Source organism: Canis lupus, chromosome 2 (assembly GCF_048164855.1).
Source record: "Canis lupus baileyi chromosome 2, mCanLup2.hap1, whole genome shotgun sequence".
In the NCBI taxonomy this organism is placed as follows: Eukaryota; Metazoa; Chordata; class Mammalia; order Carnivora; family Canidae; genus Canis; species Canis lupus.
The window spans coordinates 9055108-9082415 of NC_132839.1; the positions used below are offsets into that span (position 1 = coordinate 9055108).

The window sequence follows — 27308 nt, forward strand, 5'->3', positions numbered from 1 at the left end:
TGAATACATACCATTGCCATGAATATATCCTTTACCCTGAAATGCGAATGAGCACCAAAAGGAATTTTTTTTGTGTTTGTTTTTGTTTTTTTTTAACAAAAATGGGGCCTAAAAATAAGTCCTTAGGCGGAATTTTTGAACAGTAGCCTGTTGATGATGGACCTTGTTTAAAGCACCACACAACAATGTGTGTTTACATCACCCTTTTTATTTCATAGTTAGAAATAATACAGTTCCACAGGGTAAATCATCAATAAATAACGGTGTTTAATCATTAAACGTAAAAATCCCAACTCTTTGGCATCTGACAGGATTCTATTTCTTGTCAAACTAATGACTGTATAGATAGAGTTAATCTTAGTGATCATTCGTCAATACAATATGTTACAAAGGTGCAATTTACCTTAAAATATACAACAGCTGAAAATTTCCAGCCCCCCAAGAAGTGTGATCAAGTTGGTAAGATACGGGTCAACATCCCCAAGGCTCTTTCACGTTGTCTGCCTCGTGAAAGAATAGTAAATGTTGGTTAAGAGTTCCTAGGGTTTCCTAATACTTATTCTGCTCTAGACAGAGTTTGCCATTCATCCTGGCAGAAGGAAAATCGACTCTGCACCAGGAATGACCCACTCATTAATAAAAGGCGTTCTTACTTCAGAAAGCAAGGCTGCTAAGACCTAAGAAACTCACGGCCCCCAAACTAAAATTTAAAATAAGCAGGTCTACGCTGCCAGAAATGCCAATTCCGTAATAAATTGCACCTTCAAGAGTCAAAAAAGAAAAAAAAAAAAAGAAATAGAAATGTTTACAAAAGATTAAGTTACATACATGTCTCTCAAAATATACTCAAGAATAGTTTGAGCTGTATTTGTTACTAAAGCCAGGGCGTTATTTCTTTAGCAACAAATTAAACCAGTGCAATTGACATAAATTGTTAAGTAATCCAGGATTAACCCATTAAAACTGCAGAAGCACTTTAGGCTCCCACACTAATCCCAGAAACTGGAATTTCAACGAGCGCGTGAGCTGCACAGAACTGAAACGGAATGACCTGATGCCATGCTGAATGGTGTCACTTCATACTCCGTTGAAGCATTCGGTTAGCAGAAGTCATGAGTCCATCGATTAAAATTTCATTCACTTACAGAACATTCAGATGCAAACAGTATTATGCCTATCGTCCACAATTAAAAGAATCCTTTCCATTTTAAAGTCGCAGATGAAGTTTTAACTTAGAAAGTAAGCACGAAGGAAACTTTTTTTTTTTTGAACTTATGAAAACGTCATATTGGAAACTTTCTGGAAAAAGCTTCCCCCCACCCATTGTAAAATAAATACTTTGTATCCCAAATTTAATTGTATTAAGACACACTTTAATAATGCTATAAAGAAATATTTTACAGCCATAGAGATCAATAACTTTCCATGCGGAAATAAAAAAATTCATTGCTCAATAATACTATTGAGGCAAGTGAAGAAAGATTATTCTCTTGTCGATCTGAAATGTTAAGTTTTTCAGTGCAAAACCAGTTATAAAATATTTAAACTCAATATTTAAAAATAAAAAGTGGTCCAATTCAGCAATGTTCAAGTTCTAAATCTCATAAAACAAATCATTACATACGTTTTATAGTAAAATACAGAGATTAAAGAAGTACTTGAGTACCTTAGTACATTAGATATAAATTTCTAATGGATCATACCAAGTCAGCAACAACCAAGCAGATTAACATTCCCCACCGGAGGGTCAGAATCATTTGCGGATGGTATTGCGGCGCCGAGGCCTCTTCCTCCTAGCTACAGAGCTGTACAAGCCAACGGCCGGCAGTCTGCTCTCCTCGCCAGGTGCGTGCTCTAGGATGATGTGCCCCCCCAAGTCCCTGTGATTTCGCTCCCGCGTTCGCATTTTGGTGCGCACACTGTGTGCGCCCAGGGAACACATGGCTGCTACAGCCGTCTAGGATGCAAGAGTCCTGTACAGAGTCCCACGGCAGGCGTTCCCCAGCCGGGCGCAGGCCCACCTGGGCTGGCCGCCCCTCGCCGCGCCCGCTCAGGTGTTGCTCCTGGCAAACACGCGGTCCCCCCTGAGGGTCAGGTGCTGCAGCTGGTACTGTAGCACTTCCGTGTCGGCTGGCTCCTTGATGCTCATTTTATCCAGGTTGAGGTAGTCCAGAGATTTGGAGTGGGCCCTCTTACCTTTGAGAAGACAGAGGGGCAGGGGCCCGTGCAGGGCCTTGCAAGGTTCGTAGGCCAAGGCCTTGGTGCACTTGTCGCCCGAGCTGGGCATCCGCCGCCGCCGCCGCCCGTTCACCGCCGGGATCTCGTAGGGCTGGTAGGAGCGGCCCCGGGCCTTGTACAGGCGGGAGGAGCGCGCCAGGCCGGCGTCCAGCTGCTTGGGGCGCAGGGAGGGCACGGCCTCGCCCTTGGCCTCCTCGCCCGCCGCGCGCTTGTGGGCCAGCTTCAGGAGCTCTTCGCCGGTGGCGAAGCCCACCAGGTAGTTCGAGTCCATGTGCAGGATCTGGTAGCCCGCCACGGTCCGGCGCGCCGGCGAGCAGGGCGTGCTGGAGCAGCGCGGCCTCTCGGGCCCCGTCTTGCCCGGGGAGCAGGCCTCGGGCCCGGGCCCGGCGGCCGGGGCGCTGCGCGGCTCTCCGTTGACGTCCACCTCCATGTCAGGCACCGGGCCGCACACTCCTGAAAGGAAACAGACGCACACGGTCAGGGCCAGGGCACGCACAGGGAGCGGCCCGGCCCAGGGGACCTCCAGGGCACACCTGCCAGGCCAGGCCAGGCACCTGTGACGCCATCCGGCGCGGGCCTAGGCGGCCGGGGGGTGGCCGTGCCCCTGCGCCTGCCCTCCAGAACCCAAGGCCGGGCCATGGGGACACGGCCACCACACTTCTCCACGGGGCCCCACGCGGGACCCCGGGCCCAGCAGGTGCGGGCCTCAGCCCGAAGCCAGCCCGCCGCACGTTCCCAACTTGAACATGCACATGTCTGCATGCTTCCCATCACTGGATTCAAAGCAGGGGCTCAGCTCTTCCCACCTACAATTGCACTTTCAGTTGCGTGTGAGGGGCACGGAATGAAAGACGAAAACGGATGGATTTCTGCAAAGGTTCCCATAGGGGCCTAAAAACTTTTTTTTTGAAGGCAAGATGCCAGTCTTAAGGGAAGGCCCCCCAAAAGTTGGCAGTGTTCTTCCTCCAACATTCCCCACTGAATCATTGGAAGCAAACCATTTTGTAGTTTAAAAATAAACCCGAAACCCAGTAAATCAGGTCAGTTTTAATACTGAATACATATATAAAATATCAGAAAATATGCCGTTGATTTGCGAGTTATTTTATTTTGTGACACTCAAGACACTGCACTTTTGAACGGTTTCATAGATGCTAGAACGATTCTCAGTGGATGCTGATATTATTCATCACAATGATCCCATCACGCAGTCTGGAAAAACCTCACTGACGAGAAGTACCACTAACAATGGCCAGGTTTCTAGAAAGCGGCAGTAAGCCGAATTTTGGAAAACAAAATACTAAGGGAAACTGAGTGACAGCGTCATTTCAGAGAAACTTGATCTCTACTTGATCATCAGTTAGGAATAGAAAATACAATTTTAAATATCTCAGATTGCTAATCAAAATCATGTCAAAGAGTAACCAACTTTAAAACGAAAAATGTACTGGAAAAGACTATTATATTAAATAATTCTTATACATCCTTTTGTAAAACAAATAATCCTTTGCTGATTGAAGCATTTCTCAGTTTGGGTGTTCATTTAAAATCTAAGCAATTCTAAAGCTTGAAAAAAAGAGGGGGGGGGGTGGGGAAAGAGCTTTATTCCCTCACTTGCGTGCTATACTTCCCTTCATTAAGAAATAAACCAAGACTATGAAGAAGTCCCCGGGTAGCACCCTGTCCTCACTGCAATCCACATCAAGAATGCAACTGAAAACTAACACTACCAAGGAGCCCCGAGATAGAGCAAATGCCAAAGGGATCCGCAGAGCTTTACTTACTTCTTGCTCGGAATCTTCCTCTTTGTGGTTAATCAAAATACGGTAGCCCCTCCACCCTTCCAGGTTTAAAGTAACTGCCTTTATTCTATAATATTAATGTAAAAATAAATTCATATTTGATCGTGCGATTCCTTGCTCTGTTAAAAGGACTGGGATAGTAGGGGACCATGAGCTACCCTGATAAGCATGCGAACACCTGGAGATTTCTTCTCTCATCCACTTTCGAGGGCCCAAGCTTTGTCAAGCTTTATGCTGAATAAACAAATGTTTACACCAGTCTAGTACCTCCTTTCTCACTGATTCTAGACAGCCCAGAAGGAGCACAAGAGGATAGATCGAAGGCCCCCAAGCTACCTAACCCTGACAGGCAGCTACAGGCGGCAGGGGTAGAGGCTCTGACGGGCCATTCTGAAAGACAGGAGAGGAAGAGTCAGCGAGGCTAAGACAACCAGTGCTGTGGGGCAAACCGAGTGCACACACACACCCGGATGGGTATACCCCAAGTTAGAATCACCCACATGGTGACACCCAAGCAATCAGCCCACATTAGGTGACATAGTGGTCTAGGTGTCTTCCAAATCTGGGACTTCAGGACAGTGCACAGACCACCACCAGGCACCTTACTGTGTTCTCATCTGGCGCATTATAAACTCGCCCCAATCCAGGCAGTCACACTCCGCCCATGCGGATTCAGGTCTTAACTCAACCAGAGGCGAGGCTGAATGTCATCCTCTGTGCACACCCCCCCCCCCAAGGGATAAAAATCACCAAACAGGGTAAGCGTGTACAAAATCACAATAAAGCCGAGCAGGTGCGGGCTTCTGCAGGCAGGATCATTAAATGTTAGCTCCTACCCTAAACCAGTGCTGCTGCCTCAAGGCAGAAGATCAGGAATTCCCAGAATCTCTAGAGGAGGAGGAGAAAGGATGTCAGGATGCAAAGGTTTGAGAGCAAAAGGGAGGCAGAATGTATGAGCTAGAAAATGGGCACTCATAAAATAAGAAAATGGAAGACAGCAGGTGGAGTGACAGATAAAGGAATCTGATGATTCAAATTCCTTCAATTCAAAGAATTGCAATTTGATGGGAAATGAAACAGATGCCAGGACACTGCCAAGAGGTGAGCAAGCACCGCAGCTTCAGCTTCCAGCAGCCACGATGTCGTAAGAAGACTCACATGGGTTGGGCAAGACTACCCACCAGGACGTTCAGGCATCTACCTGACAGATAATGAATGATCTCACCCAGACTGTCAAACAGATAAAGACACGGAGGGAGTGCAAGAGCTCTGAAGTTTCAACCAAGGTGTAAGAAACCTACCATTATTTTGCTGAGGTAAACAACACATCCCCTGTGAGAAGACACCACCTAACCAGAAAAGTTAAAGAAATGAGCATTTCCAATACACTCTAGCAAATATTTGGCCTAGTAACTAAGGTCAACACTGCACCAGATTTCTGAATTACAAGCTCAACTGTACTGGACAGAAAAATGCTTGTTTGAAGTATTACATATACAGCTGCAACCCTACTGAACTTCTCATGAACAACCCTGAATTCTGGAACTGTCTGCACATTTCAAAAACATCAGTACTTCTGTTCCAAACAGTAAGACAGTCTCAAAACCAACAGCTGTGAGGTGGTTTCATTGGTTTCTTCAGTGTATTGTCAAATGGAGGAGAACATCCTGAGATCTTAATATTCACGTGGGAAAGTCACGGTGCAACCACCCAACTCGCGCAAACTGTTTAGCTTTTTAAAATTTTTTTTAAAGGATCCTTTTTACTTATAAACTGATTGCCCTTCTAAAGAGCACCCAGTGCGCATGACAAAGAAAGCTAGGTGGTGGCTGCCGTTCAGGAAAGAGAACGCTGACTGGCAACTATCTTGTTTTCAGCTAGGTGGAATGCTGACTAAGCAGCATGCCCTCCAGTCTTCGATGTGACCAAAAGCAAACTTCTTACGCTATTAAGTGCCTGAGAATTTCCCGACTGGATTTAAATCCTGGAGCAAGACCCTGGGAGCAGTTACAGCATCAACTTCCTCAGGTGATCTCTTAAATGAGCAGAAGTAGTACAGGAGCACATGTGAAGAAGTCTAGCTACTTCCTAATTCTGCAATTCTACGAAAGAAAAGAAAAAAAAAGAAAAGAAAAGAGAAAAGAAAAAAGAGGGAAGGGAAGGGAAAAAGGAAAGAAAAGAAGAAAAGAGAAGAAAAAAGAGAAGAGGAGAGGAGAGGAGAGGAGAGGAGAGGAGAGGAGAGGAGAGGAGAGAAGAGAAGAGAAGAGAAAGAAGAGAAGAGAAGAGAAGAGAAGAGAAGAGAAGAGAAGAGAAGAGAAGAGAAGAGAAGAGAAGAGAAGAGAAGAGAAAGAAGAGAAAAGAAAAGAGAAAAGGGACACTAAAGACGGAGATACAGTATTTCACACAGCAAAATTTCTTACTGAAAGCACTAGACCAGGGAGGGACACATGGGTGGCTCAGTTGGTTAAGCCAACTCTTGACTTTGGCTCCAGTCGTGACCTCAGGGGTCGCAGGATCGAGCCCTGTAACGGCCCCGCACTGGGTGTGGAGCCTGCTTACGATTCTCTCTCTCTCCCTCTGTCCCTCCCGCCCCACCTGCTCACTTGCTCATTTTTTTCTCTAAAAGAATAAATGAACAATAAATAAAAGCATGGATCAGGAAACATGGTTATCATGACTGCAACTGGAGATGGCCTGTGTTTAGCAGAATATTCTTCATATTTTACTGTGAAAAATCTGCTTATAGGTTCATTATTCTTAACAAACCATTCGTGACTAAGCGTTTTGTTTCCTACCTAAAATAAACCGTGCCTCACAAACGACTACTGCCAAGAAGAAAGATTACAAAGAACTCTTACAAATACCGCAAGTATGTGCAACAGGCGCCCACTCCCACTGCATCAATAAGAATAAACACGAACTGGGAAGTTAGGCACGATGCTAACTTCTGCAACTGCTGAATGCGAGAAATCAGAGAGCAACAAGATCCTTAGTGATCCCGTTAGTGATTTTCGTATGTAGCTCAAAGCAAAAATAAAAACCAGAAGCAGAAAAAGTGTTGCTAGTATAATAACAGAAGCAGCAAAAATTTCTGTCCATAGAAGAGTCTAGAACAAAAACTACATAGAGAATATAGAAAGGTCCACTTGTAGTTGACTAAAACTTTGAAAAACTGAGCTTCTTAAGCAAGTTCCAGGAACATGTATGATTTTTAAAAAATGGCACGTCGAGGTCCTCAACATCAAATTCCTTCGCAATCTGATCCGTAACAAGGGTAATAACATATACTCACAAAGCAGGAAAGCTCTGACAGTGTCCCCAGGTGCCATCGGAGTTCTTTGAACTATTGGAGGATTCAAAACTAAACAAGACTAGATAAGGTAACACCTCAATATTTGCTAGAACACTGTGCATGGTGCATATTTTAAAAACATGGGGTACAGTGTGCAATTAGGAATTTTGGCTGCAACCAACGCCGCCAGGCCCAAACCACAGCACGCATGTAGGGGAATCTGCTCCACCACGTTGAGCACACTCCAGACTGTGACCTCCTGTGTGAAATCTGCTCAGCTTTGAACAATCCCCAAGAGGTCCAACTTCCCAAGCGTTTGGCACAAGGAACATTTAAAAAACGTTCGACTAGATGCCTCGACTCCTTAGACCAACCAGCTCTGAAAATAGCCAAGTTTCACAACCACCATTAACAAAGAACTCTTTTTGAGAAGTACTGCATTCTGGGAATTTTTTTTTTTTTTAAATCGGGCTTATAAAAAAAAGTCATCATCAGTAATCAAAAAACTTGTTCCATATGCTTGAACCGTTTCTTAGTCACACACAGCAATTCCACTTAAGAGAAAACATATAGAACTGTCTAAATATACAGAACAAAAATGTCACCATGTGAACAAAGTCCTTTTCAAGAAATGATCCATTTGGAATAAAGCCGGCTCTTGGCAAATGGAGTCTCCTAAGCTTGACTATTATTAGTCTAGTAATATCTAGAACCACCCAGTTTCAATGCCAGAATCATCTTGGATTTCACTTGTGCAAAGCTTCTGATAATGAATAAGAGGACCCTGAAGCCACGAAGGCAGGGGCTTGCCCAGAGCCTTGCAGGCATCCTGCTTCCATCAACGTCCTCACGCTGCGCTTGCTGCACATGGTTCCCCAACTGTATACACGCCAACATCATCCAAGGAGCTTCAGGAAATACTGAGGCCTGTGCTCTACCTCAGATCTGTAATTTAATTCATCTGGGGACACAGTCTAGACTCTAAGGTTTTCAAAAGGCTTCCAGAAGATTCTACCATGCGGACATGTTTGGGAACTTGTCAGACATTATGAGATAAAAGAATGTCACTCCTCTAAGTCCCTGCCTTTTGTTTTGTTTTATTTAAAATCAGTGATTACTGTCATATTAGTGGGCGCATTTTCGGCTGCTTCAAATTGCTAACAACCCATCCGTAAGCCTTCTAACTTACAGTGTCTAAGCCACTGGGGGCTTAAAAAGTATGTGGCAATCAAACTTGTTAAAACAGGATATAAAATAAAAATAAATCAGCACTGATTGAGAAGCAGGCCCCTCTGTCTGCACACACCTTGGTACAGTCACTTTAGCTTCTCAGAAGCCTATTCCGAGGACAGCCCTTTGGAAAACTGGTTTTGCAATTACATACACAGTTAAATAAATGCATGTTACCTCACTTACCCTCCTGGTAGGTATTTACCTAGGAAAAATGAAAATGTACGTTCACACAAAGACCTGGACCTGAACGTGAATGTTTTTAAGGTTTTTTTTTTTTTTTTTTTTCATAATCACCAAAAACTGGAAAGAATCCAGATGTCCATCAACAGGGAAATGGGGACGCCTGGGTGGCTCAGCAGTTGAGCAGCTGCCTTTGGCTCAGGTCATGACCCCAGAGTCCTGGGATCCAGTCTCACATCGGGCTCCCTGCAGGGAGCCTGCTTCTCCCTCTACCTGTGTCTCTGCCTCTCTCTCTCTCTGTGTCTCTCATGAATAAATAAAACTTTTTTGAAAACCAAAAAAAACAAAGACCACAGAGAAATGGAAAAAGAAACTGCACTCCATCCATACAATGGAATATCACTCAGCAACAAAAACGAGCAAAGTATGATCACAACAGTGAAAGCAGCACACAGAAAACACTACACAGGTGTGATTCGATTTACATGACATTCTGGAAAACTAATGGGACAGTAATCAATCAATGATTGACAAAGGGAAGAGGGGACACACTACAAAGGGGGGCAGGCAATTTTAGGGGGTGACTACAATATTCTATATATGGACTGTAAGGCACATTCCACAACTGGATACATCTGTCAAGACTCTTCAGACTCTATAAAAGGGTGAATTTTACTATATACAAATTATACTTCAATTAAGTCTGACTTTAAACATGAAACAAATAAAAAAATGAAACAAATAAAAAAGAAGCCTGTCACATACTTCGGTCAAACGCTTGACCATCCTAATTTGAAAATCCTTTAAATTATGTGGTCTGGGAATCAGAAGGAACTTTGATGGTTGTTCAGTCTACGTGTGAACACCTCCAATGACAGGTAACTCACTACCTCTTGAGTTGGTTAATTTCACCTTTTGCAGCTGTGCAAAAGATATATATAAAGATATAGATATAATTATATCCATAGTAGTTTATATACTTTTGTATATACGTGCGCATCTGAAGAAAAAGATACAGACGCACACACACATTCCTGCAACTTCCACCCACTGCTCCTGGTTTTGTGCTTTATTTAAATTACATGAGTTAATAACTCCACCACATTATTCCTTACTGAGTATCCTCTAAATGTATTTTGTACTTACGAGTTTTCAGACGTCTTGCTTTTTTTCCTCAAAACTGAAATTTTAGTAATGTTCTCATTTTCTCAATGTTTTAAAATGCACTGTCATAAGCCTGGTATGCTGTATCCACCTAATGAATACAAAAGTGTCTGGTTCTCCCCGTCATTCTTTTGGCTGACTGCTAATCTGGAGGTCACTTATTATGAAACTAGATGCTTTTCCAGACTTTTTTTTTCCCCCAAGGACTTCCCCATTCCCACCCCACGGATTATGACCACCCTAATTCAAAGCAGGGACCGACAAAGATATTGCCTGAGTAGGAGTCCCCAAAGCATGAACTCACACTAATTTTTAAAATGCTAAAAAGGTACAAAGATACTTATTCAATTGTTTTCACCTTCAAACACAGGGAGTCACATGGATAACTGTGTCAGCACAGATACAGAGATGACACACCAGGAAAAAAAAAACAACTAAAAGACAACAGCACTGCATAATTTTAACAAGTTTAAATTCATGGTGTAATAAGAGGAAGGTCACACTGGCAGTGAACTGCTATATGACCAAGTGCAACTGATGCTCCCTTAAGTCACCCGTTTGCTACTCTTTACGGATCATAACACGCAACAAGGGCTTTTTGCAGATTTTATTGCCAATCTCTAGGGATTAGTGTTTTACTAACATTTCCCCAAAATCAGAGCAATAACCTCTTACCTAGTCTATTTTGAAATAGTATTCCATAAAACCACCTTTATCTTACAGGAATAAGATATAAGCCCCCCCCCCCCACCATCAGTAAGGCCAACCCTTTGAGATAATTATGTTAGCAATCTACAGCAATACTTTCAGCTCTCATCATTCAAACTTTCATAATTGTAGTAGATATTTTTACAGCAATATTCCAACATCTCACGTTCATCTGTTTACGCAGTCCTTAAAATGCATGATGATAATAGGTTCACATAACTGGTTAACAACAGAAAAAGCAAAATACAACTCACCAGTCTAAATCCCAGAAGATGTCACCGTACAATGTCCAATGAGTCCCAAGGGAACACAGGCATAATATTTTTTTCTGCTCTACTCCAGATACTAAACATAGAATATAAAAATAAGCCTTTAATTTAACAAGTAACGCAACTCAGAAAGCAGTAACAATTCTAACTGCAACACAAGATGAAAGTAGCAGGAGGTGCCAACATCAGGTCCAGGTTATAGGGGATCCAATATTAATTCATTTAATTAAAGCAGTCTGACTCTGTTCAGCTAACGCAAACTTCATACATTTTCTCTGGTCTGTTCCTCTGCATTCTGCTGCTGACTTTCTACCTGGGGATGAGGTGCAGCTACTTGGACTAAACAGAGACGTGACATTTGTGGGCTGAAATGTAGGTGACACCACCCAGGTCCCCTCCAGGTACTGGAGAGGCTCACCGAATCCTATGAAAAAAAATAACACGAAGGCTGGGGGGGGCGGGGGGTCACAACAGGTCGTGGCCTGGCCTTGCTGACAACTGTGCCTCTTGACGTTGCATGAAGAGCAATACTTGGAAGGAGGATGAAACCTTTCTTCCTCCCACATACGGTTGCTCCGCGGATCAAGGGAGATGAGGCAGGTGGACGCACTCTGCGAGCTGCAAAGCCCTTTAGGGACCGGGGATGTCATTGTGATGCAATTAATTTTTGGGGTCTACTCGTGTCAGCCCTACAATAGCCACAAGGAATGTGCATCCTAAGAGTACTCGGAGGCAAATGACTGCAAAGGCCTTGGAGAACACTTGCTCGTCCTTTTTTTTTTAAAGAGAACACCACTTCGGTAGAGTCACCCCATCGCCTAAGGTTTTGAGCATCTCCTCTGGGCCTTCCCTTGCCTGGGAGGTGATGACAGGGGTACCCCAGGGGACTCCCCCGGGCCCCCCCCCCCTCGTCCCGGCGCCGGTCCCCCTGGGTCACCGCGTCAGCGTCTCCAGCTCAGGGAGCTGCTCCCGCAGGCCCGGGCGCCAGGAGACGCGGCTGGGGGGAGGGGGGGTCCCGCTGCCCGTGGGCCTGGGGGGTCCCGGGAGCCTCAGGGAGGGCCCGGGATGCAGCTCCTGCACCCCTGCCCCCCGCCTGTTCCCGCCCGCTGCGCTCCTCCCACCGGCATGTGTGCTTCCGGCGGCTCCTGACTCCACCCGCTGCAGGACCCCACCCGCTGCAGGACCCCACCCGCGGCGCCCCTGCCGAAAAGCTGCCAGGAGCCTGCGGAGGCCCCCCCCCCGCCCGGCCCGGTGCAGCAGCCCCCCCATCCTGCAGCCACCACCCCCGTCCCGCAGCCCTGCAGCTCCGCACCTCCCCAGCCCCCCAATCCCGCAGTCCCGCAGCCCCCCACAGCCCCGCAGCCCTGCAACCCCGCAGCTCCCGTCCCGCAGCCCTGCAACCCCGCACCTCCCCAGCCCCCCAGCCCCCCGGGGGCCCAGCTCCGCAGCCCAGGTGCAGCCTCCCCGCCCGCCCAAGCCCCGGGGGCCGCTTGTTACGCAGCGACGCGGCCGGGAACTGTCCCCTCTGGTCCGCAGGCGCCACCGAGTCCCGAGTCCCGCGCGTGCGGGGAGGCGCTCTGCTGCGAAGCGGCCCGCGGCCCCGGGGGAGCACAGGGCCGAGGTCTCAGCCGGCGGCTCGGGCGGGGCGGGGGGGGGGGGCACATGCCCGCAGGTCACCACCCGTCGCCCCTCCGTCCCAGGCCCGCGGGGAGCCCGGGCCAGCCCAGGCCATGCGGGGACAAACATGGGAGCAAGCCGCGGGCCTTTCTCAGGGCCGCCTCCTCCGGGCAGCGACAGGGATTGCATTCAGACCTTCAGAAATTCCCATAGAAAACCCAGGGGCAGGAACACTGCAGAAATCCGGATCTGTCTTAATTCTAAGTAAAAAACAGTGTTGGAAAACACTGCAGAATCACACTGCCGCCATCACCCGATGTGTATTATGTCTTTGGGGACGTGCTCTTCTTTTCAAGCTTTTCATTGCACCGAAAAACTATTATTTTCCAACTTTTTTTTTTTTTTTTTTCAAACAGCAAACGAAAAATCAACCTAAAACTTCATTCTGGATTTGAAAACAGAGGAGCCTTAAAGTAATTATCCAACACTTGCCCTGGAGCTGCTGTGGAAGTCTAGGAAATGCTCGGTAATTTCATAGTAAACAAAGTGTAGTAACTGATTATCCCTGTTATGGCAGTGCCAAGCCAGAAATAGAAGACAAACACAGAGTCCAGGGAGCCACCCAGGCGCACCGAGGTGCAGGAGCTCCACTGCCTTTCTCATTTTTTAGTCATTGCTCACTGCTTACTTCTGTGCATGGAACCACCTGCTATCTGTGCACAGGGGCGAAGAGAAGAGGAAAGATGATGAAAAAAAGGAAGAATTAAAAGCACAAGACCAGACACTAGTATAAGAACAAGGCTTCTTGGGGATCCCTGGGTGGCTCAGCAGTTGGGCGCCTGCCTTTGGCCCAGGGCCTGATCCTGGAGTCCCAGGATCAAGTCCCATGTTGGGCTCCCTGCATGGAGCCTGCTTCTCCCTCTGCCTGTGTCTTTGCTCCTCTCTCTCGCTGTGTGTGTGTGTGTGTGTCTCATGAAGAGATGAATAAAATCTTAAAAAAAAAAAAAAGAACAAGGCTTCTTAAAGAGATCACCTATAAAGGAATCTACTTTAAAAACAAAAACAAAACAAAAAGAAAACAAAAACAAAACAGTAAAACCAAGAACAACAACAACAACAAAAACTACAGTAAAGGCTTTATCCCATCTCCTACTAGAAATCAATATAACGTAGTATGAAAGTTCCCAGAGACCGGGCTTTCTAATAAGAAGAAACCAATATTTTTGAACACCTGCTTTATGCCAAAAGCTGTAAGCAATTTATAGCTACTCCGCGTGGAAAATACTACCCCCCCTTTGAAAGTATTCGACCAAGTAACACACTATTTGAGAGTTAGAAGAAGAATCCGAACGCCTACCCGTCTGACTCCAAAGCCCACAGGCACTGGCATAACAGGGATGACGAGTGAATACACTTTGTTTACTACGAAAGTACCCACCATTTCCTAAATTTCCCCTTCGGCTCCAGAGCAAGAGTAGATCATCACGTTAAGGTTCCCCTGCGTTCAAAACTAGAATAAAGTTTCAGACGGCAATGACATTTTTAGAATGCTTTAAAAATCTATGAATCTCTCACACTTGCAGCTGATTCTGGCCAATGTTTTGATCATGAAGGCTTGGCAAGGCATCAGCGGATCTCCTCTCAAAGACGGTCGTCAGCAAGAAGGAAAGGAACTCATGGGAAAGGCTTACAGGATGGACTAAACGCTTTGCAGAGACACAGACTTTAGGAAGCAGAGCAGGAGCTAGAATATATGATGCTTCCAGCTACAAACAACTGAAATGAACAGAAAACCCTGTGACATTCTCCCGGAAGCAATGAAAATAGGAAAAGGTGAGCATGGCCAAGGTCTTCCCGCAGGCCTCTGGGTAGGCAAGCCTTGAGTGACTAAGCAAAAGACACCCAACAGAGGACTGCAAATGAAGCTTCTGCAAATAGAAGAGTTTGCAAACATTAACTAGGAAGCGTGTCAAATTTCTCAGGCAGGGTGACAGATATCAAAACAGGTAAATAAAGAAGAATGTCCTTCAAAAGTAGGGTGGCCATATGTCTCCGTTCACAGCCAGGAACGCGGCATAATTATTTACAGCACCCCCTTTATCTCTCAAAAGTGTCCCAGTTTGACGATTATACTGTTATCCTACTCAAAAGTATTATTTAACAATGAAAAGGCAATGAATTAAAAGACTAGGAAGAAAAGGAATGGAAAGAGACCCTTCTGCTTGCACAGTGGCGGCCCACACAGATCTGAGTAGTTCACTGGGTGGATCCATTTGGCCATTCAATTATTCATTTACTCACATTCAACAAGATTTCTTGAGTCTTACTATATCCCAGCATTATACAGGCACTGGGGCAAATACAAAAAGTGAAGCTGGAGACCAGTCAAGAAGGAGAGACAGACAGACAGACATGGCAATACATGGAATTCGAATACACAGAACAGTAAACCTGAATGGTACTGGGAACCCAGAGAAGGGAGTGTTTTTCCCTCAAACACACTCCACATGGAAGTGTTCACACCCACACAATATCCCTGCATACAAAAAAGCCATAAGTATCAGACTTCAGCACAGATCCACTGACAAAATAGCCATAAGAGAAACAATGAATGGACAGAGAACAAACTCATGGTTGACAGGAGGTGGGTGGGGGATGGGCTAAATGGGTGATGGCTATTGAGGAAGACACTGGTTATGATAAGCACTGGGTGTTCTATGTCAGTGAAGAATCACAAAATTCTACTCCTGAAACCATTATTACACTATATGTTAACTAACTAGAATTTAAATAAAAAATTGGAAGAAAAATTAAAAAAAAAAATTAGGGGCACCTGGATGGCTCAGTTAGGCATCTGTCTCTCGATTTCAACTCAGGTATTGACCTCAGGGTCGTGGGTTCACACCGTGTGTTGGACTCCACCATCGAGCCTACTTTAAAAAAATGTTTGTTTTTTTCCAGAGAAAAAAAATTAAAATCTATCACTTCCAAATCAGATGGCCGGCTATACATATGAAGGCTAGCAAATAGCCCTTGTGAATTCTGGTAAATAAGTCCCACGAGTCACTGAAGATTATATGATGGGAAAGAAGATAAATTTTAGGCAAAGAAAAATGGTAGGGTCTAAGTTCTGGGTTCTAATTCTAGATCCCCAAACACAAGGGGAAAAAATGGAAAGAGGCAGTATTTCTCAGGGTAGCTATTTTTTTAAAAATATTTTATTTATTTATTCATGAGAGACACGAGAAAGAGAGACAGAGACACAGACAGAGGGAGAAGCAGACTTCCTGCAGGGAGGCCACACAGAACTCGATCCCAGGACTCCAGGATCACACCCTGGGCTGAGCCACCCAGGCGTCCCTCAAGGTAGCTATTTGAGGAGAGATCAATAATTTTAAAAAGCACTTGGAAAAAAACCTGGATTTTTAAAAGTTGCATTCAGACTAATGAAAATATTTTGTGACCACTCATCTCAAAGATTACCCTAAAGACAAAGATAAGAGACCAAAACATCTCTCAAGTAAGAGAACACTGAGCAGCAACAAAGTGGTTTAACTGCCAAAGATACAACACACACAACAGCAACACAATGCTTAGCTGCACCTACCCTCCACCCTCCTCCGAGGGAGGACTTTAATCTCACTTTTCCATTTGTAACTCATAAAAACTAAATCATCAATGATTTTTAAGAAGAGTTTTGGGTAGGGTGTGACTTTTCCGGAACCATCCTTGATCTTACAAGCAAATCATTATTAGCCTCACCAAGGTGGTATAGACAACACACAATTGGTTCAGTAAGACCCCCCCCCCCCAAAAAAAAAGTCTCTCTTGGTAGTATCAGTTCTCTTCATAGTAATCCCCTGAAAGTACAGCATTCTTTTTCCCTCTACATCTGCTAGTAGAAATTAAAGCTAGATCACCACTGTTGTCTCACCATTATGAAAAGTCACCCTTCTACTTTTAGAAAAAAACATTTGGTTTCACTACAAATATGACTACCAATAACTGGAACCGCAGGTCTACAGGCAGGCTTTACAAGAAACTTGCCTCCTAGGAAGCATAACCGAAATGGGACAGGTGCACACGGTGGAACTGGCTGACCTTCCACCGGGAAGCTTAAATCCAGAAGCTTATTTTGACAGGCTGGTGACGGAATCAGAGCTCTCTCTGGAGGAAAAAGAGCTCACTTCCTCCCCCCCGCCACCCCCACCCCAGGATAAAAAGCAGCAACAGCAAAGAAAATCTCAACCCTGTTTATACAGAGTTTTGTTACTCCCACCGCACTACGTACTTTTAAGGGTGTGCAAGAGCTCTCCCGAGGATACAAAATCATACAGAGAAAGCGAACAAATTCGTTGACCATCATGCAAGGTTAACAAAAACCCCAGACATCTTACGTCCTGGAATAGTCACTATTAACCAGTCGCGCTTGCAATGCACTAAAATGTGGACAGGAGCATATTCTATGCACCGATCTCATGCAATCAAGAGATCTCTGGGCCCGTTAACCCTTCTCGTTCATCCTGGTCATTTTATGAAATGCAGGATGCATACACAGCTACATGGCAGGAACACTGAAATCTGTGAAACAGGCGCTGAACATCATCGCGTTGGCCTAAGTCATGGTCCTGAATTAGCAGAGTACCCCAAGCTTCTGCAATGATGACCCAGAGTGTGTTTTGAGATCTCTAAGGAAATAAACTTGGGGGAAGAGATCATCTCCATCTCCCTTAGTAACTTCCTCTACGGGGTGAAAAAAAAAATGCAACAGCTAACTACTCTAAATCGTTAAGGCGGCTCATCTGAGAAAAACCATGTCAGTCGAAGAGGCTGGCAACGTCAGAAATGCGGTGCCAGCAGGGCCCTCTCGAAAGGGCGGCGGGCGGGCGTGCAGTCCAAGGCTTCGGCCTCCAGGCTTTCTCCAAGGATCAAAGTTCCCAGCCCCGGTTCTCCGTGGGCACAGCCACAGCCACGGCCACAGCCACAGCCACACACACACACACACGCGCGCGCGCACACTCGGCCTCGGGGTCCGCCACGCAGCCCTCGCCCTCCCGGGTGCGCGGCGCGGCGCGGCGAGGCAGGCCGACCCCGGGAGGCGGCCCGTCTGCAAGGGGACCAGGGCAGGGCCCCCGCGGCCTCGCCAGGTCGGCGGATTCCACCGCCCGAGAGTTTGGCCGCTTCACAATGGGGCCGCCCGCCTGGCCCCCGGCCCCAAGCCCGCCCTGCGCTCTCCCCCCGCCCCAAGCCCGCCCGCGACAGGTGGGGGGGACGCCCGGCGGCCAGTCCGCGCCCCCCCCGCCCCCCCCCCCGGCACCGGCCCGGCCGCCCCCCCGCGCGCCCCCGCAGTCCCCCCCCCGCCGCACGCTCCCCCGCCGCACACTCACCCGCTGCACACTCACGGCGCCGGCCCCACCCCTGGGCCGAGCAGCCGCGGCTCCCCGCACCCCGCACCCCGCTCCCCGCACCGGCCCCACCCAGCTCCCCACACCCCGGCGTCCCGCCCGCCCGGCGCCCCGGGACCTGCCCGCCGAGCCCCGGGCCCGAGGCCGCCCCCGCCCCCGCCCCCCGCGCGCCGCCGCCGACACGAGGCAGGGAGGAAGGGGCGGCGCCGCGACCCGCCGGGCACCCGCGCCCCGCAGCCCGCCCGCCGCCCGCCGCCCGCCGCCCGCCGCCTTCCCTGCGGCACAAAAGGCTGCAGGCGGCCCCGCCGGCCCCGCGCGACCTACCGGCGGCCCACGGCTCCGCCGCCGCGCCGGGCCCGGGCCTCGGACCGACCCCGGGCGGAGGGAGGCGCGCCGGGGCCGCGGCGCACGGATCCGGGCACAGGCCGCCGGGCGCGCCAGCCGCGGACCCGCTCCTCGCCCGCCGCGCTCGCCGCCAGCGGCCGCCCGGCCTCGCCTCGCCCCGCCCCTCCGCGCCCCCCGCGCCCCGCCCCCCGCGCTCCGCCCTCCCCTCCCCCTCCGCGCTCCGCCCTCCGCCCTCCGCGCGCCTCCCCGCGCCCCGCCCCCCGCGCCCCGCGCCCCGCGCCCCGCCCTCCACGCTCCACCCCGCCCCCCACCGCCCTCCGCCTCCCTCCTCCCCCCACCGCCCGCCACGCTCCGCCCTCGCCCCCCCCCGCTTTCCTCCGCGCTCCGCCTTCCTCCCTCCGCTCAGCGCGCTCCGCGCTCCGCTCCCCGCGCTCCGCCCTCCCCCTCCCCTCCCTCCGCCTCCTCCGCCCTCCTCGCGCTCCTCCCCCCTCCTCCTCCCTCCTCCTCTCCCCTCCTCCCTCCGCCCTCCCCCCTGGGCCGCACCCCGTCAGCCGTCAGCAGCGAGCCCGCCTCCGCGCGCCGCCGCCCAGACACCCCGACGCAGGGGGCGGCGAGGGAAGGGCGCTCGGAGGCCTCAAGGGGCGGCGGGCGGGCGGGGCGGGGCGGGGCGGGGCGGGCGGGTTGGGGGCAGGGGTCCGACACCCCGAGGCCTGGCGGCTGCGCTGCTCCTGTGCTGCGAGGCTCGGCCTCAGGGCCTGGGCGCCAGCACCCTAGCCGGGCCGGAGCCCCAATCATTATAGGGTCCGTCTCGGAAATTGCGGGCCGAGGGGAATTCAAATTCAGATTCCGATGGAATCCACCACTTGGGATCCTCACCCTCGACCTCTTCCATTCTCACGGGGAGGCTTTGCCTGGACCGAGCTTTTCTAGCCTCAGGTCCTCCGCGTCGCCTCTGCCCAACGAGTTAGCAAACTCCGGGGTAAGAATGTGAGTATTTGGCTCTCACCGTGTGGCCGGCCTTTGCTCAAGCTTTCCAGATTTGCCCCTCTTGACAATTCTGTGATGTACTTACCAAATGCGATCCACCCTTTAAGGATTTGGGAAGTGTCATTCCCTTGAGGTCACACACCTAGTTAGTGCCTGAGCTGAGTCTGAACCACAGAATTGCTTATAAATGTTGTTTAATTCACGTTCCAGTCTCAATCCAAGAGAGTTTGTTGTTACTGTTTGTTTCTTCCTTTTTTTTTTTTTAAACCTAAATACCTTATCTGAACATAAAAGGCACAAACTTGATGTAAATTAATACAAATGTAAGTAAACCTTGGGTCAAAACAGTCCCAAAATCTGCATACGCCTCTGGTAACATAAAGGCAAGTAAATCAGCACACCCCTGTTTCAACAGAGTGATGCCCGTGGGCTTCTACGCGGGAAGACGATTTACACCACCTTGCTGTGCCCTAAGGTAAGTCTGGGAAGGTAGAGGGAGAAGGAAACTTTGAAGAATATTCTCTAAGGAACAATTTGAGAAAACAGAAATTACTTCATTTCCAACACTTGGTATGTATGTAACTTCGCAAATATAGGGCCTGGCCAGATAGACTATGTGTTGGCTCCCTGCCTGGAGCCTGCTTCTCCCTCTGCCTGTGTCTCTGCCTCTCTCATGAATAAATAAATAAAATCTTTTTAAAAATAAAAAAATAAAAGAATAAATAAATGAATGGATTTTTCTTTTTTTTTCTTTCTTTTTTTGCATCAGTTATCTCAGATTAGAATCTGTCTGACACAGTAGGGAATTGTTCTGATGATCATTCTCATAAAACCACTTCCAAAATATTGTATATTAGGAAATGTCCTTTTGTACTGTCCTGTCTGAAATCTTAGAACCTTTTCGGGACAATGACTTGTACTTGCCCTTTGCTCTAGAAGTTTGGCAATGTTCTTTGGCCAAAAGCAATAAAGTGCTGGATTGCCCTTAACTTGATGAGGCTCACGGCTAGCCCTCTTGCAAGGGCTTGTCTCCAGATTGCCTTGCTCTCTGGGTGGTGCGTCCATCCCACCTTTGGCTTCTCACCTATCAAAGTTTCGGTGGGTTTCCGAGTAGGGCAGAGAACACCTACCTAATAAACCAGTTCATGAGGCAGTTAATGACCCATAATAACAGTCTGTGTGGCCCCTCCGCGACACGTCTCTGCCACCTAAAGACTGGGACGGGGTACTGCTTGGTTCAGATCGACGATGGCTCAGTAGGCCTGTGGCTGAGGGGAGGTGGGGAACGCAGAAGCTCTTCGCAGAGCTTCTTCGGGTTCTGTGAAGATCTAGTCAATCTACCAAGAAAAACGCCATGCCTACAAACAATAGACACAAATGTAGCAAAGACCTTGTGATCTGAAAGGCCTGCATCTGAGGAGTCCCACGCTCGGTGTCAAAAGGTCCCTGGTGTGACTTCCATCTTTGCCTCAAGCCATCCTTTCCAGAAAAGTCACTTGAAAGTGATGGTTGTCTGGGAAGGCTTATATTACATATGGACGTAACAGTGTCACTTAGCACACAGCCTGAGCGAATAAGATGGGTAGGTTTGATAATAACACAAGGCGAGGGATCTCTGAGTGGCTCAGCGGTTTGGAGCCTGCCTTCAGCCCAGGGAGCGATCCTGGGGACCCGGGATCGAGTCCCACATCAGGCTCCCTGCATGGGGCCTGCTTCTCCCTCTGCCTATGTCTCTGCCTCTCTCTCTCTCTCTGTGTCTTTCATGAATAAATAAATAAAATCTTTAAAACAAACAAAAATAACACAAGGCGAATATAAACTACAAAGCCAAGCGTGTAAGAAATGCATCACAGCCTTTCCTCTAAACCCATTTGTTTCCAGCAGGGGCTAACGGGGCAAATGGAGACCACTTCAAGTATTTCCTATCAGACAACGAAACTCAAGGAAATGACCTCAGACGGCACAAGAACTCAGGAGCTGGGCAGCGGTGGGTGAGGTTGTGCAGAAATGAGCAAGCATGGCCCCTTGCTGGAAACGGAAAGGGAGGAGACAGAGGGACTGGGGCCCAGGGGCCCGGCAGGATGGCCAACCTGGGAGCTGTGGCCACAGAGGAGAAACAGCTACTGCCACAGAAGACATTTATGGCAAGTGAAGGGGGGATCTGTGCTACACCTTTTCTTCTCCCCCACCCTCTCATCTCCTGCCAGCCAAAAGTAGGCCCCAGCCACCATGAGAACCAGGGAAACACCCTTCAGGGCAAAGGCACGGAATGTGCATCTGAGGGCAAACAGGCCCTGAGTCAGCACATCTTTGTATTTCACTTTCAAGGCTTCAGTCCTTAAACGTTTTTTCCCCACTCCCATATAGGGTCAAAGATTCAAGAGTTCCATGCCAGGCCATGGGTAGGTGGGGATGATAGTGAGTAGGAGGAAGTCCTTTGGTTTATATGCCTCCATCCACAGAGGTTTTTAGTGTCTCTTCCCAGAGCTACCACCTACAGCCACACGCTACAGTGTACAACTTGTCCATAGATGGGATGGCCCTGTCCAGCACCACAGTTGGAGCCAGAAAGAATATTTCTAAGGTCTCGGACTATCCTGTTAAGCCTCACACATTATAAGTCATTTGTATTTAGGGTTCTTTATCAAATATATGATCCATAAATGAAAAAAGAGATGCATCTCGTGCACATTGCTGAAAACAAAGTACTAGTGGCTCCATTAATATTAGAAAACGTAGACTTCAGATCAAAGAAAACCGACAGACAGAAAGGGATATTATAAAGTGATTAAAATGATCAACATACCCAAAAGACTAATGTCTAATGCACCAAATAGGAGAGCTGCAAATTATGTAAAACAGAAGCTGGTGGATCTGAACCAAGCATTAGGCAAACATACAATTATAGGTGGAGACTTCAGCCCCCCTCTGTTAAGAACTGATAGAGCAACTAGACAATAAGTCAGCAAGGATCAAAAGCATCATCAATCAGTAGGATGTAGTTGACATCTCTCTTTGGGTGGGTGGAACACTCCACCCAAAAACAGAAGGCACAATCTTTTCAAATGCCCATGGACTACCAAGAAGGACAATACCCTGGTTCATAAGTCAAATCTGAACACATTTAAAATAAATGCGGGGGATCCCTGGGTGGCTCAGCAGTGTAGGGCCTGCCTTGGGCCCAGGGTGTGATCCTGGAGTCCCGGGATTGAGTCCCGCATCAGATTCCCTGCATGGAGCCTGCTTCTCCCTCTGCCTGTGTCTCTGCCCCCCCCCCTCTCTCATGAATAAAAAAATAAATAAAATCTTTAAAAAAATAAAATAAATGCAATCATACTACATCTACTCCAACTACAATAAAATCAAACTAGAAATCAATAACAGAAAGAAAACCAGGAAATGTCCAAGCACTTGGAACAAAACACCAAACTCCTGCACAGCCTGTGAATCACAGAGGAAGTCTTGAGAGAAATTTTTAAAATATATTTACTTAACTGAATGAAAGTGAAAATGAATTTCAGAACATGTGAGACAGGTAGAGCAATATGGAAAAGGAAATTTGTGGCACTGAAATGTGTACATTAGATCAGAGGACAATCTCCAATCTTAAGAATCAGGAAAAAAAAAAGAAAAAGAAAAAGAAACCCAAAGTAAGCAGACAAGAAGAAATAATGAAGATCAGAACAGAAATCAATGGAATTGAACCAGAAAAACAATAGAGAAAATGAATGAAGTTGAAAACTGATTCTTTGAAAGAATCAATAAAATTCACGAATCTCTAGCAAAGCTAAGAAAAAAAGAGAAAATCCAATGATCAAAAATCAGGATTGGGGATCCCTGGGTGGCGCGGCGGTTTGGCGCCTGCCTTTGGCCCAGGGCGCGATCCTGGAGACCCGGGATCGAATCCCACATCGGGCTCCCGGTGCATGGAGCCTGCTTCTCCCTCTGCCTATGTCTCTGCCTCTCTCTCTCTCTCTCTCTCTCTCTCTCTGTGACTATCATAAATAAATAAAAATTAAAAAAAAAATCAGGATTAAAACAGAGGATGTCATTATAGACCCTACAGACATTAAAAGGACAATAAAAAATACCAGGAACAACTCTATACTCATAAATTTGACAACCTCAATGCATTGGATCAGTTCCTTGAAAACTATAAACTACTACAATTTACCCTCTATGAAGTAGATAATATGAACAGCCATGTAACTATTAAAAGAATTTAATTCATAATTTTAAAACTTCCAAGAAAGCAATATTTGGGCCTAGAGAACTCCTGAAAAACTATCATACATTTAAAGAAGTTAATACCAACTCTGCGGTCCCTTTCAGAAACTAGAAGAGGAGTGAACACTTTCCAATTCATTTTATGAAGCTGATAGTACTCTGATACCAAAGTCAGAAAAAGACACTATTTGAAAAGAAATCTACAAATATCCCCTGTGAATATAATTGTGAAAAACTCAACAATATATTGGCAAATAAAAATCAGCAATATATAAAAAGAAGAAAAAAGAAAGAAGTATACACTATGACTGAGTGAGTTTATTCCAGGGATGAAAGGGTAGTTTGATATTCAAAAATCAGTGTTATCAGGCAGCCCGGGTGGCTCAGCGGTTTAGCACCACCTTCAGCCCAGGGTGTGATCCTGGAGACCTAGGATCGAGTCCCATGTCGGGCTCCTTGTGTGGAGTCTGCTTCTCCCTCTGCCTGTGTCTCTGCCTCTCTCTCTCTCTTTCTGTCTTTCATGAATAAAAAAATAAAATCTTAAAAAAAAATCAGTGTTATCCATATAGTAATAGAATCAAGGAGAAAATTCATGTCATCTCATCAATTAGAAGAGAAAAGGCATTTGATAAAATTCAACAGCTATTCATGATTTTTAAAAAAAAGCTCATAGAAAAATGGGAATAAAGAGGAAGTGTCTCGGTTTGATAAAGAGCATCTGTAAAAAAGTTATGGTTACCATTGTACTTAGTGGTAGAAGGTGAAATGCTTTTCCCTCCAAGCACAAGGATAAGACAAAATTATTTGTTCTCACTACTCACATTCAAGTTGTACTAGAATTTCTAGCCAGTACAATAAGTCAAGAAAAGGCAAACAGATTGGAATGGAAGAAATAAAACTACCTCTATTTTCAGATGACCTGATTTTCTATAGAAAATCTCAAGAAATCTACAAACAATAACAAACAAGCTCCTGGGAATGATTTAGTGAGTTCAGCAAGGCTTCGAAATACAAGATGTACATGCAAAATCTACTGTATTTCTGGGTACCCATGATGAATACATGGAAGTCAAAACTAAAAATTCAGTATCATGTACAATCACTCAAAAAAGGAGAAATACTTCGGTGTAAATCTAACCAAAGAAATATAGGACTTGTATACTGGAAACTACAAAATGCTGATGAGAGAAATCAATGATCTAAATAAGTGGAAAGATGTACTGTGTTCATGAATTGGAGGATGCAAGCTAGTAAAGATGTTGGTTCTCCCCAAATTGATCTACTGGTTTAATGCAGTCCCTATCAAAACCCAAGCAAAGTTTTTTTGTAGGCACAGATGAAATTATCCTATAATTTATATGGAAAGGCACAGTCCCTAGAATAGCTGGAAAAAAATCTTAAAAAAGAAGAGTAGGGGAGCCCGGGTGGCTCAGTCAGTGAAATAACACCAAATGCTGGTAAGGATGTGGAGAAACTGAATCATTCCCATTGCTAATAAGAGTGGAACATGGCAGGGAACCTGGGTGGCTCAGTCAGTTGATTAAGCATCTGCCTTTGGCTCAGGTCATGATCTCGGGGTCCTGGAATTGAGCCCCGAGTCAGGCTCCCTATTCAGTGGAGAGTCTGCTTCTCCCTCTCCCTTCCACCCTTCCCTCCTGCTCTCTCTTTCTCTCTCTCTCTCTCTCTCTCTCTCTCATGCTCTCACTCTCCCACTTTCCCAAATAAATAAAATCTGGAGGAGGAGGAGGAGGAGGAGGAGGAGGAGGAGGAGGAGGAGAATGGAACATGGCATAGCCACTCTGGAAAACAATTTGAAAAAACACTCTGGAAAAAAGCAAACATGTAGTGACCCATGACCCCAAATTACATTCCTGGGCACTTTTTCCAAAGAAATGAAAACCTACAATCACCAGCAACCTGTAAATGAATGCTTAGAGCTTTCATTAGAATGATGCTCAACATTATTCATCATAGTCGGAAACAGGAAACAACTAGATGTTGTTCAACAGGCCAATGGTTACACCGTGATGCATCCATAGCATGGAATACTCTTCATCAATAAAAAGGAACAAACTACAGCCCCATGCAACAACGTGCAGAGAATTATATTGAAAGGAAAAAAGTCAATCTCAAAAGGCTACAAACTGTATGATACCATTTATAGAACATTCTTGAAATGACAAAATTATAGACTTGGAGGGGGATCCCTGGTGGCTCAGGGGTTCGGCATCTGGCTTAGGCCCAGGGTGTGATCCTGGAGCCCCGAGGTCGAGTCCCACATCGGGCTTCCTGCGTGGGGCCTGCTTCTCCCTCTGCCTATGTCTCTGCCTCTCTCTCTCTGGGTCTCAAATAAATAAATAAATAAATAAATAAATAAATAAATAAATAAAGTTTAAAAAAAAATATAGACTTGGAGAACAGATTAAGGGGGGCCGGGGTGAAGGCTGTGATATCGCACCAGAGAGAGGACCCTGTGGCACCCTACTGTAGGTTACCAAGAGGGAATCTGGGTAAAGGGTTTATGGAATCTCTCTGTATTATTTCCTGTGACCGTAAAATAACTCAACGTAACAAGCTTTAAAATACCGAAGGAATTTAAACGCAGCACATCTGCATCTTGATAACATATCTTGAGAAGCAGAGCCAAGAAGTGGAAAATAGGAGTTGCCCTCAGGGAGGAAAAGATGATGTCTGGGGACCGGAATGGGAGGTAATTCTTTTAGTATACATTCTTTTGTATATTTTGAATTTTAAATGATGCAAAATTAATGCCTATTCAAAGAATAGATTTTCACATATGCGTTTTGAAATTCTTCAACCAATCAAAGCCTGATGGTTTCCAGTTGTTAACAGTTTTGATTAATCTCTTAATTTTCTATTCAGAAACTACGTGAAGTGGCTTTTTTTACCCTCCTAATCAGTAACCTCGTGCGGTATTACAACTTCTTGTTCTTCCTAAACACTTAGCCCAAATCCTTCCTTCCTTTTTTTTTTTTTTTTACTTATGAAGATTCACTTTAATATGCTCTTTCTTTTCCAGAACAAAAAGAAGTCTGGGGCAAAATCCGCGTTCCCATTTGTTACTATCGCTGACCACTTCCTAAACTTCTATGTGAGCACCGGGGCAAGAACTGGATAATTACCTTAAGATTCCACTGCTTTCAGATCCAGAATGACATTTTAGGTTGATTTTTTTCCTTTGGTGTTGAAAAAAAAAACACAAAAAAACAAAAAACAGCTGGGAAAATACAACTGACCCTTGAAGAACATCAGTTCGAACTGCACCAGCTCATGTATACAGGGGTTTTCTAAAATGTGGATCCGGTACAGCACCGAAAATGTATTTTTTCTTCCTTGTGATTTTCTTAACATTCTCTCTTCTCCAGTGGACTTTACTACAAGAATACAGGATACAATGCTACCTACGCAAAATATGTGTTAATCAGTGGTTTGTGGTTAGGCTAGGCCTCTGGTCCCCCGCAGGCTCTCAGTAGCTGCGTTTTAGGAGGTCGGAAGGTACGTGCGGATTTCCGTGGCGGGAGGTTCTTCTAGGGTCAGCTGATCGTTATTTTCGGTGCATTGAAAAGCTTGAAAAGAAGAGTGTGTCCCCAAAGACATAACACACATCAGGTGACGGCAGCAGTGTGATTATGGGAATTTCTGAAGGGCCGAATGCAATCCCTGTCGCTGCAGGGAGGAGGTGGCCCTGAGAAAGGCCCGTGTGCTTGCTGTGTTACTCACTAGGTACCCCTGAGAAGCATCTTATCCTGTGATCTTAGGACACCCTCCCCCCGCCACCCCGCCCCGAGAACCAAAGCCCACCTGGACTTTCTGCTGAAAT

The 27308-nt window shown here is 46.7% G+C and overlaps 1 protein-coding gene across 8 annotated transcripts; it reads right to left on the reverse strand.

The window, feature by feature from the left end:
* Positions 1 to 188: 188 nt before the first annotated feature.
* MACIR (macrophage immunometabolism regulator) lies at positions 189 to 27308 on the reverse strand. Of its 8 annotated transcripts, none has more exons than XM_072789262.1 (3): positions 27290 to 27308; positions 10872 to 10962; positions 189 to 2691 (listed from the first exon to the last, which is right to left on the reverse strand). In XM_072789262.1, the coding sequence occupies exon 3, from the start codon at positions 2666 to 2668 to the stop codon at positions 2051 to 2053; it is 618 nt and encodes a 205-aa protein (XP_072645363.1). In that variant the 5' UTR covers positions 2669 to 2691; positions 10872 to 10962; positions 27290 to 27308; the 3' UTR covers positions 189 to 2050. The 8 variants fall into 8 exon arrangements, with proteins under 8 accessions (XP_072645363.1, XP_072645362.1, XP_072645354.1 ...); XM_072789261.1 differs by lacking the exon at positions 27290 to 27308 and adding an exon at positions 19130 to 19148; XM_072789253.1 differs by lacking the exon at positions 27290 to 27308 and adding an exon at positions 18233 to 18372.

Coding starts and splice junctions, on each gene's coding strand:
- MACIR (XM_072789262.1), bottom strand. CDS start 2,668: ATGGAGGTGGACGTCAACGGAGAGCCGCGCAGCGCCCCGGCCGCCGGG.